Below are 13,394 nucleotides of genomic sequence, written 5' to 3'. Positions count from 1 at the left end.
GGCTTTCGGGATGATGTTGGTTATCTTGTTCATATTCCTGTTGATTGGTGGTGTTGCATTTAGGACCAGACCTAATGTTGTCTTATTCTGCTAGGTTATAGATTGGCTTATGTAACGTGTTGATGGGTGATCCCGATGCGTTACTGGATGGATTCATTGATTGGATTATGTTGTTTCGGTCTTAGGCTGACTTGGTTGATCATTGGATTGCGGGTTTATGTTATGAATTTATTGTATTATCTTTTAGGTGGTCGACCTAATTGTTTAGGTTCCAGGTTGGTATAAATATGATGTAAGATCTTTTTGTAGATTAGGGGATTATGGTTATGGGATGGTTATGCGATTATCTATGTGCGAATAATGTTGTAATCATATGCAGTAGTTTTGGTCGATCATAGGTGATCGAATTGGGATGGTAAGAGAGGTTTAAGACCTATGGTACTAAGCTTAACCGGAACTATACTCAGGCATAGGAGATGATATCTTTGCAGTTCACTGTTCTTTCTGGATTGTAGTCTAGATTTATTTTGTAGTCAATGAGGTTCCTTTTGTGATGAGCAATATGCTCTAGGCTGTTGGCCTTCCTGCATGTGCAAACCCCTCATTTTGTAATCACATACTTATTGCAGAAGTATTATCTGACTGTGGGTAGGCTTCCCACCGTGGTTTTTCCCTTTACCGGGTTTTCCACGTACAAATCTTGGTGTCATGTGTTCTGGATGGATGGTAACTGTTTTGTGATTTATGCTTATGCATTCCGGTATTGGGTTTATGTGTTCCGGTAATAAGTATTTGAATGTTTAAAGTTCTGTAATCTATTGACAACTGATTCACCGCCCCTCCCCCCCCCCCCCCCCCACAATACAATGACATGCTCAATCTATGTTCTTCTCTAGTTTTTCTATAAATGCAGTTGATATATGAAGCATATGTAATTTTTTCAGAAACATCTTGGAATCAATCTCAATGATTCTTAAGTTGTCTCCAATGTGTTTTACATAATTTTATGAAATCAAAAGTTGAGGACTTTCTGATTTTGTCTTTGCACAGTGTTGCTCATGTATATTTGATTCTTTACTTCTATTAAAGTAAAAGACTAAATGCTTGAATCAAACATAGAGGTTTTGTAAAATTCTTATTGGATGATAAGTATGACTTGTGGATTCATTATCATGTCATGATTAATACCAGGCATTAATTAGGACAAAGTGGGTGTTTCTAATTGAAGATGTTGCAGTTGTTTCATATATTGTGTTGTAGTTACAGTTCATTCTGCCCAATGGATAGGCACTGATCATGTTCCTTGTGTTATTAACTTTGGCATACCATTAAAAAATCAAAGAGGCTATCTTTTCATGTTTGTTTTTATTTTGAGTTTTTCATTTTAGAATTAAGACTATCTATTCTCAAGGTTTTCAAAGCTCACTAGTCAAGGATATAACCATACCCATTCAAATCAATACACTCTCTAATTATCCAAAGAATTGAGAACACGTCTATTGCAATACCTAAACAAAATGAATTAAGATCCAAAAGGTATTGTTATAAGGTCCACCCTCCTAATTTTCATAGAGCTTGAAGTGTAGAGGATTGTGATTAGCCCCTTATCCCTAATCATCATCTTGTTAATTGACCTTTGATCCAAATCCGTGTAGATTGAAATTGGCTACTTGTAAAGAATACTTGGGTACATCAATTGGAAACACCAACAGAAGCTCCTCTTCCTAAAAAATAGAAACTTGAACCCCCCCATAAAACCCCACCCTCAATACTCTTATGGAGCAAAATTATTCTTGGGAGATGTTTGTTGGACATTGCTGCTGCTAGGATATGTTGTCATTGATTTCATCATATTCCTACTCCGATGATTGCAAATTGGTTCTTTGGGATTATGGTTTGGTGTATGGAGTATTTCTTGTATCATTATATTCTTCTGTATTGGTTTTGGTGATCCGGGAAGCCTAATTGATCATATCAGATGATCCGGTTTTGCAGTTTGTTTATCTGATCAGTGTTTTGCAGAGTTCAGTATTTCCTCTGATATATTCCAGTGTGATCAAACCTTGTGCTGATATTTTGGGATATTGTTTGGAATGGTCTTGTATATCTTCATTTCAGATGGTTCGTGATTTGGTGCTCCGCAAGTTATCTTTCTTCGTGACAGTTACTGTTGTTTGAGTATTCTTGAGTTTCAGATGTTGATCGATGAAGATTTGATAAGTGGTGTTAATGCAGCGTTGTTGATGATTCTATCGTGATTGTTGGTGCTTCCTAATTGAGTCCTATTTGTCTTGACGATCCGCATTGAGCGTTGTGCGAGTTCTTGGTGATTTTGTTGAAACGATGATGTTCTTCATGTTATGCGGTTTTCTTGGTAGTGTGGCATATTGCGGTTGATCTTGGTGTGATTTCCGGTGGTGTTGTGTATTTGGAGATTTGGTTTAGGACCATGTTATGTCATGTAAATCATCATATTGGTCCGGTGGTCGATCTTTGTATCATGTGGTGTCATTTTGTAATTGTGAGTTGAGGGTTTAGTCGATCTTGTTGTCAAGGTTGATGAATCGTATAAATAGGTGATAGTCATATAATTTAGGTATTTTGGTTGTGTATGCATTATTAGAGAGTGGTGTATGTGCGATCAAGTGATTCATCCTTCGGCATTGTGATTGAACAGAGTTTGGTGTTACAAAGCAGACATTGTACTTAGCTAGAATTGTCATCAGGCATTTAGAGATGCTATTATTGCAGTTCATTCCCTCCAGATTGTAATCCAAATCTTGTTGTAAGAGATGCTATTATTGCAATTCATTTCCTCCGGATTGTAATCTAAATCTTGTTGTAAGTCAATGAGACTTCCCTGAGAGTTGTACATACTACTGCAGAGTATCATCTTATTGTGAGTAGATTCCCACCATGGTTTTTCCCTTAACCAGGTTTTCCACATCAAAATCTTAATGTTGTGTTGTGTGTTGTGTTATCATCTTGTTTATTTCTATTATTGCTGCAGTTTATCATATCTGTTTTTGCGATTAAGTTTGTAGATCCGATGAAAACTGATTCACACCCCCCCACCCTCCTCAATTGTCCCTCATTGTTGTTGCCAACAATGTTAATGTATTAATCCTCATAGTTATTGATTAGTTTCTACTTTCAATTGTCTTTCAGTTTGCAGTAGTTTTGGCAGTTTTATTTGACAGTTTAACAGATCATCAATGCCTTTTCTTTTTATGTATAATTTTTTTACATTGAATAAATAACGGCTTCCTGTTTTGCCATTTCTATTTCCATTAGCAATCCTGGCCTGACAATTTTATTTGTTTTCTGTAAGGACACCCCCTCTCTCCCAACACAGTCATTATCATTTTTTGTGTTTTTCACTGTCAACAGAGATTGTCCCTATCTATTGCATGAGCCATACACAAATAAGGACCCTCTCAACACAAATAAAAGTCCTTTCATTTTTTGTGTTGTTCACTGTCAACGGAGATTGTCCGTATCCAATGCATGACGTATACACGTATTTTCAGAGAGATTGAACTGAAAGTCACTGTTCATTGGACAAATCATACATTTTTTTTAAGATTGAGGTGACATTTTCTTGGTGATTCTGTTCAAATTCTAACACATTGCAAGCTTAAATATTGCTTTTGTGACTCGGGACTGATTTTTGACAGCACGAATACAATGCATCTCAGCTAACAAGGTCCCATTAGCCAGACAGTGGGCATAATGCTTTAGTTTATATTATTGTAATTAAACAAGGTGTGTCATACAGAGAAATATGAAGCTAGAACCAATTTATAGAGATATCAACAAGCATTTGACACATTATAAGACCAATTACAAAATTCATAAAACCTATCAGTAAAATATCAAAACTCAATCATTATAGCATATGAGGTGTAGTTAATGTTGCCATGAACTTCAGAGCTGAATAGTATATAATACCCAAACATAATGAACATTAAGAAGGTTATTGTCATAATCAAGGGAAAAGTGTGCATAACTCAAGATTTAATCCAATGCATTTTTGAAACAAATTCTCATTTCATGATTAGGTCACCATAAGAAGAAATAAAGGAAAAGTGCCCCTCTTATGTATAAAAAGAAGTAAATGCCCATCACTTGCAACATATGCTATTACAAATAGAGCAAAAATTTTGAGCGTGAGGCTCAGAGCTCAACATTAATCCAATCAAGAGAAACCAGACATTATCATCAAATTAACTGCTGTTGTCAGGCTCCAAAATAAAGGATTAAAGCACATAACTCAACAGCCCTCTTCAGAAACAACCAATTCATTATCACGGACAGAACATCGCAATTCTATATTCTGAAGATTAATAACTACCACTGCAGAATCCCCAGCCCAAGGAAAGAATGCCTTACAATTAGCAAGATTGTACCATTTTAAGAATCGCCACTAAGCAATAAACCAGACATATTTTCCCAAAATAAAAGAACTACTCAATAATGACAATATGACTCCTCTGCTTGAACCTTAAAACTTTTTCAAAAAATTTGTCTGCTGTTTCTTGGCAATTCTTCATTTGGCTAACTCTTACAGTTAATCTTCTCAGCTGTCTGCCATGTTTGACTAATGATTCTAGAGTCGTCATTTTCTGGTCAGCATTCAGAGGTGACCTCACCGTGATCGATATTTCTTCCAAGCAAGGCATGGAGAATGAGTCATCCAACTGCAAAAATAAAAAAGACGGTATCAGAAGGATGAAGTTGATCCAAATCATTTGCCAAGCTTCCATCTGTTAAAATTAATAAGAAACAGAAGTACAACAGCATCTCAAGTAATATGTTCCTAACAGATGCCGGCATTGGCATGATATGATGGTTAAGTTGTGGTCATGTTCTTATCATCAAGGTTCAAAGTCCGTTGAGGTGTTAGTGTTGAATGATTTAGTGGGAATGAGGTCCCCCATTTGTGACCTGACCAGTACATAGCTCCAAGTCAAAACATTTACCCCTCTTTTTAAAAAAAAAAATGTGTTCTTAACAGATGAGCTTACCCGTAACAGGCTGTTTTTTTGTGACAATGCAGCAAACATGGCACCGTGTACTTCAAAGTTGGTTAGTCTTGGATGGCTGGTAAAAAAATCAACAAGGTTTATCTCTGGAAAGGGCAGTAATCTGTCCGTGTCTCCACTAAACTCAATTTTCATCACCAAGTTCTTCACCTCAGTTGCAGACTGCAAAACAGTGTCTATAGCATCCCAGGACCACTGCACTCCTCGCATTGATAAGGACTCTAAGTCTGATAGTCTTCCACACTCCACTTTACTTACCTTGCCTGTACCAAAACCATCAAAATAGAACAATCAGATTCGTTAATTGAAAAGAAAAATGATTGAATATTGTGCCCAAAACAAATATTCTTCAGAGCCAAAAAAATTGACACAAAATAGATAATCCAAAACCAAACAAAAAGTACTAACAAATGTTTTCTGCAGACCTGCATTATTAGCTATTGACAGCTGCCGTAAGGAATGATCTCCCCTCAATCGTATCCAAGCAGCCCCTTGAATCTCAAAAACTTGAAGTTTAGGGGCAGTTATGTTGAGAAAGCAATCTCCTATACCATAAAAATCAAGTCTGCACTGCTCTAGATGCTTCAACTCAATGTCGACTACCTTGGCACCATCACAACCAAGTAGAGCCAAGTTCTTCAGCATCGGGCATGCAAGAAGCATATTATAAAGAGCGGTGTCCTGTGCACGAACACCAACCACTTCCAATGTATGAAGTTTTATAAAGGGATTCCAAGCAGGTAGCTGTTTCAAGGAGACGCCCCACAACTTGAGGCTTTCCAAGTGAGGTGAAGATGCAATGTAATCAAGTGTACTAGGACAATTAGGTCCAGGGTTTTTCTCTCCCAAGTTGTCCATCCGGAGTTCCAAATGCTTCAACGTTTTGCTTGTGTGAGACAACCAGGCTAGCAAACTCTTTCCAGAAAATGGACAGTAGACAATCAGCTCTTCCAATGAAGATGTTGACAAAACCATTCGGTTAACAACAGCATCAGATTGATTAATTTTCTCATCACAGACTGTTCGAGGAAAATAAAGGCTCCGTACATGTACCATTGCCTCTCTCCATCTTTGACAGACACAGGCGCATATGGCCACATCTCTAGCATTCCTAATAGATGACAACATATACTGAACTACTGCATCAGGCAAAACTTCCATAATCCCAGCCAAATAAACATCATCAATATCCATTGCTTGAGCCATTGCAAACCCTATTTTCTTCTGGCAGAATTAAGTAGATTACTAGTCTCACTGCATAAGCCAGAAATCCTGAGTCCAGCGATTGTTGGCCATACACATTTCTACTAGCTCCTTTCACACATACGCATGACTAAATTCACCCAACAGTCTAAATTTCCATTGAAAGGACCTTCCCAACGTTGGAACATATAATCAAAACCCCCCAACCCAACACAGATTTAAAGCAAATCAGCCTGCTAATGTCAATCAATCCTGAGATAAAGAGAACACCTCTTGTTGGCAGAAAAGTTCAACTCAGGTGAGGGCAGCAACCATGTCCCAGCCTCGCTTGTGCACAAAACCTGAATTTATAAACAGATGCTGATTAAAAATGAAAACCTTAAACCTTTTGAAAACTCTATATTTTTACCAGATGAAAAACCTAGCACATTTTTCAATCAGATAAACCCTCTTTAAAATATAGATTATATTTATTACCCCCGCCCAAAAATAAATTAGGGCAACCAATTAAAATATGCCTGGCAATAACAAGGAGGGCTGACCCAGAAAACTGCATTACGAGATCCTTCAGACACTGTAATCCAATATCTTCTGATGATTACCCAAATATTGATATAATTGAAAAGGCAAAACAAGTAACATTTACTGCAGAATGAAGTGCATTTACAATTAATAAAATCACACCCTGTAAAATATTTTGCAGATGATAAGCATCTCAAAAACTAAACCCAGATCCCCGAATGGGAAAACAAATCTACGAGAAACAGAGACGAGATTTCCAGGCAATAGAAACCTCTAAAACCCCTATGCGCAATCTGAAAATGCATTGTGAATTTAATAACCGAAAGATTTTTCAGCAGCAACGATCACATTGAAAAGATAATGCATAGAAAATGAATTAAATAGAATGAGAACCTGCAACGATTAAAAATCTAAAATGTGCTTTTACCTGAAGGGATCAATACGTTTGGAGGAGCGCTGAGGAATCTTTCTCCACGAAGTAGTGGGGCTCATGAGGGCTAGCTATCATTTCCTTTACAGAATAGCTCGATAAGTATGTACAATGTGTATATATATTATACACAGACACAGTGAATATCGGAACTCAAAGTGGATTAAAATTTCAAGAAACAGCGCGGTCGTTTTGAACGCCTTGTTTTTCAAATTTCAAGCTCAAAATTCTGCGCCCACTAACGTTTTACTAACACTGTATTTTGAATCTTTAAGCTTTGCTAACGTCTAGAAATAGGGACAAAAGGATTACGAGGGTGTGTGTTCTCTTTTACAAGTGTGGCATTAATTAGAAGGAACTTTTGAATATGTGCTGAAAGGCAGCATTTTTGCTGTAAAACATACTCAAAATTTTAGGAAGATAAAAGGGGTATCAGGGTATTAAATTTAGACAAATTTAAAGATTATAAATTTTTAATGGTTTATTAAAAAAAAATTATATAATTTAATTTATTTATTTTTTAAATCTTCAAAATAGATGTGTTTTAGTATTTGAAAGGCGATTACATAGAAATAGTTGTCACAAGAAAATTGATTGATAAGTAAGGTTGGCCATCAAATTTAAGTCTTGGTGGAAGTAGAGTTTGAAATGATGATGATGTGCTATGGACCTAGAATTTGATGGTCTTGATTTGTTTTCTCAATTTTAACCTATATTTTACAATTTAAAAATTTGTCAAGCTACATGATACAGTTTTCATCTAATGGAGGTTGAATGATCCATAAATGAATAAGGTTGTATATTCATTTGTGAGTCATATAGATGTGTCGACGAACTTAGTGATTTGTTGATGGCAACATGTGCAAAAGTGGTACATACGAGATCAAACCCCTAGGGGGAAATTGCACAAGTGGTGTGAGTAGTGTGATGGAGTTACTGGTACATGGAAAGGATCAGAAAGGGATGTGTAAAAAGAAAAAGGAACCAAACTTGGTAGAAGGCGTAAGGGATTAGACTTGGTAAGGGTAACAATGAGAGATGTGATGAGACCATAAATTATCTCATCTTTAACCAAATAAAACCATCTATTTCTTCTTAATAAAAACAATTTGAAGTGTTTTTTGCTGGGTAAGCCAAGATCACGAAGTCACGTCCAAATAATCACTCACAGGGTATAAACTAGAAATGAGTCAAATAATGATCAACACATCATTTAACATAAAACTAGAAGAAGTACATAATGCAACACCCATACATATGCACAAATGGTGTGAGATGAGAAGGTGAGAACTAACTATGACTAACCCTCTAAGTAATGAACACATGTGAGTACATGTGATAAGCGTTGGGACGTAATGCAAGGTATGTGTACCACACTAAGCCATGTTTGAGATCATGTGGAGGGTGATGGACAAAGTCTCCAACCTCCCCATAAGTTGAGGAGGGAATATCTCCAAACTCTAATGAGGTGAGATGATAAAGTCTCTAACCTCGTGTGTGCTCATGTGGTAAGACAAAAAAGCATCTAATCTCAAAATTTAACTTAACCCTTTAATGTTAAAGATAAGTTAGACTAAGCCCCTAAGTGCAACTTAAGCCTCTTTGAGGATTAGGAAAACCCTTCACTCTAACACCTCCCCCCTAAGTTATACTTAGGGAGTAATAATGCTCAAAAGTAACTATAGGCTTGGGAACAAACCATGATAAGGTAACCAAGTACAATGAAAGCCTCTCATAAGCAAAGCAAAAGAGAAAACCTGGTGGGAAAAAATTTCTCTTCTCCAAATAAGAGAACAAAAAAATATTATGTATGTACAAAGATGAAGATATCCAAAACCCTCAAGAATAATTTCCTTCACCCCAAGCATATGTCTCAGCTTAAGAAAGCAAGAAGATGTCTCCAATTTGCTCCTAAGTAGTGCAATGCTCCAAGGAAAGAGCACCATCATTGATGAGTTGTTGAATATGATGCATGTGAATCTCAATGTGTTGCATCTACTGATTCTCAACTAGATTGTGAGAAATGTGAATGGAACTTTGGTTATCACACCAAAGAATAGTAAGTTAAATTGGTGGAAGACCAGACTCTGTCATGATTTTTTGAAGCCATTGAACATCCTAACTAGTAAGAATAATGTCATGATATTCTACCTCGGTGGAAGAAAGTGTTATAGTTGTCTATTTCTTACAAGTTTGGGTGATAGGAATTGATCCAAGACAAAAGACAAACCTAGAAGTGGACTTGTGTGGATCAATGTCATCAGCCTAGTCAAAGTCTATGAAACCCACTATCTTTGTAGACCCTAATGTGTATCGAATGCCAAACTGTGCAGTTCCCCAAACATATCTCAAAATGTGCTTGGTTGCCTACCAATGGCTATCATGTGGATCATGTAAAAAGTGTGAAACAAGGCCAACTACAAAGCTTATGTTGAGACCAGTGTTTGTCAAGAACAAAAGGCTTCCTACTAGCATCCTACACAAAGCAGCATCAATAGTAGGGGATATACACGTGGAAGTCAATGTGACGCCTAACTAAAATGTTGTGGGTAATGGTTTATAATCAGTCATCCAAAACTAATGAATCATGTCTATGGCATGTACTTCTACTAGCATATAGATATCCCCTCCGTAAATTGATAAATTTAAAGACCAAGAAAATAATACAAAAGACCTAAATTTTTCATATCAAACTACTCCATCAAAGCTCTTTGAATAGTCTGAATCATCGATGATGAACTACCTATAAGTAGAAGATCATCAACATATAAGACAAGTACCAAAATTTCATCACCATGTTTCTGAATGTATGATCAAAGTGACAATGTGTGCAACCAAATGCAAGTAAAAAATTGCTTCATCTTCTCATACCAAACCATAAGGGATTTTTTTTAGACTATAAAGTGAACATCAAAGTCTACAAAGAAGTGAAGATCCCTACACAAAACCTAAACGTTGCTCCATATAGATCTCCTCATGAAGATAACCATGCAAGAATGCATGCTTCACATCCATCTGATACGTGAACCATCTTTGTGATGCGTTTAGGGAGAGGAAAAGGCAAACTAAATTCATCTTAGCTACGAGTGCAAAGATCTCAAAATAGTTTATAACTTTGACCTATGAAAAACCCTTAGCCTCTATATGTGTCTTGTGCCTTTCTATGGAACAATTTGTTGCATATTTGGTATGTTACACCCACTTGCATTGAACCTAATTTCTTCCCTTAGGAAGAGGTACCCAATATTAAGTCTGATTCTTAATTAATGAATAATTCTCCTCTACCATAGCACTATTCGACTATAGAATACCTGAAGCCTCTAAAAAACTTTAACTTGGTTCAATTGATTTTGCACGACTCGAAATACTATTGCCAAAAGTCTATGAACGGGTGTAAAGAGAAGTAGTGGGATCAACAAATAAAGATCCAACCTCCCCACATAGAGTGTAGACAACCTGGGTAAAACATGAGTATTAGATGGTGAAGGAGGTTGGGGGGTGATGAGATAGGTGGTGAAGATGGTGGTGGATCAATAGGATCATCATCAAAAACATCCTCAATGATCGATGTATTATCTAGAGAGGATGTAGGTGAGGTAGGTAGTGATGCAGAAGATGGAGGATATATATATGTCAAGGAGACATCAAACTTAACATCTCTATAGAAGTGTATCTCTCAATTAGATGGATCAAGTAATCTATATGCCTTCATATCCTCACAATAACCCACAAAAGTGAACTTCTAACTATTCTACTCCATCACATTACACTGACGATTTGGTATGAATGCCCAAGCAGGTCACTACCAAATACCCCGAAGATGGAAACATTAGGCTTGGTTTCAGACCAAGCCTCCTTTGGAGTAATGTCTCGGACTACCTTGTGGGGAGTCCCATTATGTATGTAGTTGACACAATTGATTTCTTCAGCCCAAAATGTTGGATCCATAGACCTCAAATGAAGCACATAATTTGCCATTTCTCTAAGTGATTTGTTCTTTCATTTTGCAACACCATTCTACTAAGGAGTGTAGGGAACCAAGTATTGATGTTGGATGTCACAATCTACACAAAAATCATTGAAAGCCTTGTTCACATATTCCCACCATTATCAATGTGAAGATGTTGAATAGAAGAACTTGATTGTTTCTCCATGAACACCTTGAAGGGCCTAAATGTCTAAAACACATCACTCTTGTACTTGAGGAAGTACACCCAACTTCAGTGAGAGAAATAATTAATGAATGTAAGTACATACTTGGTTCTTGAAAAAGAGGGAGTTGGGAATGACACCATGTCACTATGAACTAACCCAGGTACAAAGGTGGCATGGTAGGATAGATCCTTAAGAAAGGGATCTCAATGTTGTTTTCCAAGCATGCAACACCAATCTATTGAGGAGTATAGGGAACTAAGCATTGATGTTAGATATCATGATTTGTACAAAAATCCTTTCAAGCCTTGTTCACATATTCTCCCCCATTATCTATATGAAGTTGTTGAATATAAGAGCCTAATTATTTCTCCATTAACACCTTGAAGGTATGAAATGTGTCACCCTTGTACTTGAGAAAGTATATCCATGTTTGGAAAGATAAATCATCAATGAACATAAGTGCATACTTGGCTCTTTAAAAACAGGGAGTTGGGAATGACATGATGTCACCATGAACCAACCCAACTCATCCATGCAAGACACCATAGGGAGTCGAAGTACCATCTATTTTATACTCAATGGTTGAAGATATCTATAATTGAGGCGTCCAAACCTCTCATGCCATAATCAACTCAAAGAGTCTACATGGGTGATTTGTGTAGATCCAATAGATGACTTGAAGTTGTGAAACTAATAAAAGCTAGACCTACGATCAACTTTTATTGATGCAAAAATCCTAGCAAGATCCTGAAGTTCTCAAATAACTATATCATCTAGTGTGAACTCAACTATGTTCCCTTCTCTAGTGTGACAAATCCAGTAAATGAGAGAAGATTAGAGGAAATGTCAAGTACATAAAGTACATCCTTTATACAATCATCTAGAAAATGAACAAAATTGAAACCTAAAATAGGTATCTGTGAGGAATTTCCAGTTGTAACAAATTAAGTGGGACTATCTATAATATTTTTTAAGTGATCATGCAACATGATCATATGGTGAGATGCTCTGGACTCTAAAATATAATTTGAATTGGATGAACCCAAACCTCTAATTGTGAGGACTTGACCCTTAGAAGGCATCGTTATTATGATATGGTATTGCTTCATTGCCCACTCCAAAGTTGTAACCCTTTGAAAACAATGTAAATGGTTATTATTGTCTTTTCCACAATAGCTACAAGTACCTTTGTCATTCCTCTTGTGTCCATTTAAGGATTGTTTACTACTCTATAATTTGTAATTCTATTTCTTATCAAACTTATCTCGTTACTTGAAGTTACTCTTGTTTGTTAATTTGGATTATGTCTTCATTGGAAACTTCTTCTTACCTTTACCCTTAGACTATGATGTAAGTGCCTGACTTGTAGAGTGAAGAGAATCCATTGAATGCAAATTGGTTTTTTTCTCTAGTGAGTCTATCATAAAACTTATCAAAAGTAGGCATCTTAAAATCAGTTCCATAGGCTTCCATAGAGGAATAGAAGGTAGAGACATAGATTTGGTATGGGCCTCTTAACTTAGAAAAAATTAGGGATATGCATTCCTTGACATTTTTTGTCTTTCCACATACATGTAGAAGGTACAAAAGGGACTTGAACTTCACCAAGTAATCCTCAATTGAGGAAAAAGAGTCAGAAGATAGGGATGTGGGTTAAGCCTCTAACTATAGTTTCCTAAATTCATCAATACCCCCAAACATTTATTCTAACTTATCCCACACATCCTTAGGGGTGGTACATTCAACTATGTGAAACTGTAGATTATCTAAAACATGCAGACTAATGATGCTCAAAGCTTAATCCAACTTGTTCATGTAAATAAACCGCTCATAGGCCCTTTCTAAATTATAGTTATTTAGATTCTTACTATAGTGTTGTAAATTATATCCTCGTACAATTTAATACTCATTTGGGGCTCACTTTGGTGTTTCTCCTTCCTTGCCCCCAAAATTGCTTGATTATGCTCAAATAGTGCCTAATTTTGGAAGTTTAGCACCATGTTCATACTTTTTTACTTTGTACTATCCGAAGAGGACTA

General features: G+C 36.5%; 1 protein-coding gene across 4 annotated transcripts; it reads right to left on the bottom strand.

Annotated features, from left to right (window-relative positions):
- Window positions 1-4,078: 4,078 nt before the first annotated feature.
- Window positions 4,079-7,388, bottom strand: LOC131044291 (F-box protein At1g10780). Of its 4 annotated transcripts, none has more exons than XM_057977584.2 (4): window positions 7,198-7,388; window positions 5,471-6,589; window positions 5,028-5,308; window positions 4,079-4,700 (listed from the first exon to the last, which is right to left on the bottom strand). In XM_057977584.2, the coding sequence occupies exons 2-4, from the start codon at window positions 6,249-6,251 to the stop codon at window positions 4,467-4,469; spliced, it is 1,296 nt and encodes a 431-aa protein (XP_057833567.2). In that variant the 5' UTR covers window positions 6,252-6,589; window positions 7,198-7,388; the 3' UTR covers window positions 4,079-4,466. The 4 variants fall into 4 exon arrangements, with proteins under 4 accessions (XP_057833567.2, XP_057833571.2, XP_057833568.2 ...); XM_057977588.2 differs by lacking the exon at window positions 7,198-7,388 and adding an exon at window positions 7,042-7,157; XM_057977585.2 differs by lacking the exon at window positions 7,198-7,388 and adding an exon at window positions 6,933-7,051.
- Window positions 7,389-13,394: the final 6,006 nt, after the last annotated feature.

The sequence above is a fragment of the Cryptomeria japonica genome, chromosome 10, assembly GCF_030272615.1.
Source record: "Cryptomeria japonica chromosome 10, Sugi_1.0, whole genome shotgun sequence".
NCBI classification, from domain to species: domain Eukaryota; kingdom Viridiplantae; phylum Streptophyta; class Pinopsida; order Cupressales; family Cupressaceae; genus Cryptomeria; species Cryptomeria japonica.
This window is presented reverse-complemented; position numbering and strand designations above follow the sequence as displayed.

Excerpts from the sequence above, each read along its gene's own strand:
- LOC131044291 (XM_057977584.2), bottom strand. The coding sequence starts at position 6,251 with ATGGCTCAAGCAATGGATATTGATGATGTTTATTTGGCTGGGATTATG. Across the intron at positions 5,309-5,470 it reads GTCAATAGCTAATAATGCAG|GCAAGGTAAGTAAAGTGGAG; the intron begins GTCTGCAGAAAA and ends GTTTTGGTACAG. Across the intron at positions 4,701-5,027 it reads AAAAAAACAGCCTGTTACGG|TTGGATGACTCATTCTCCAT; the intron begins GTAAGCTCATCT and ends TTATTTTTGCAG.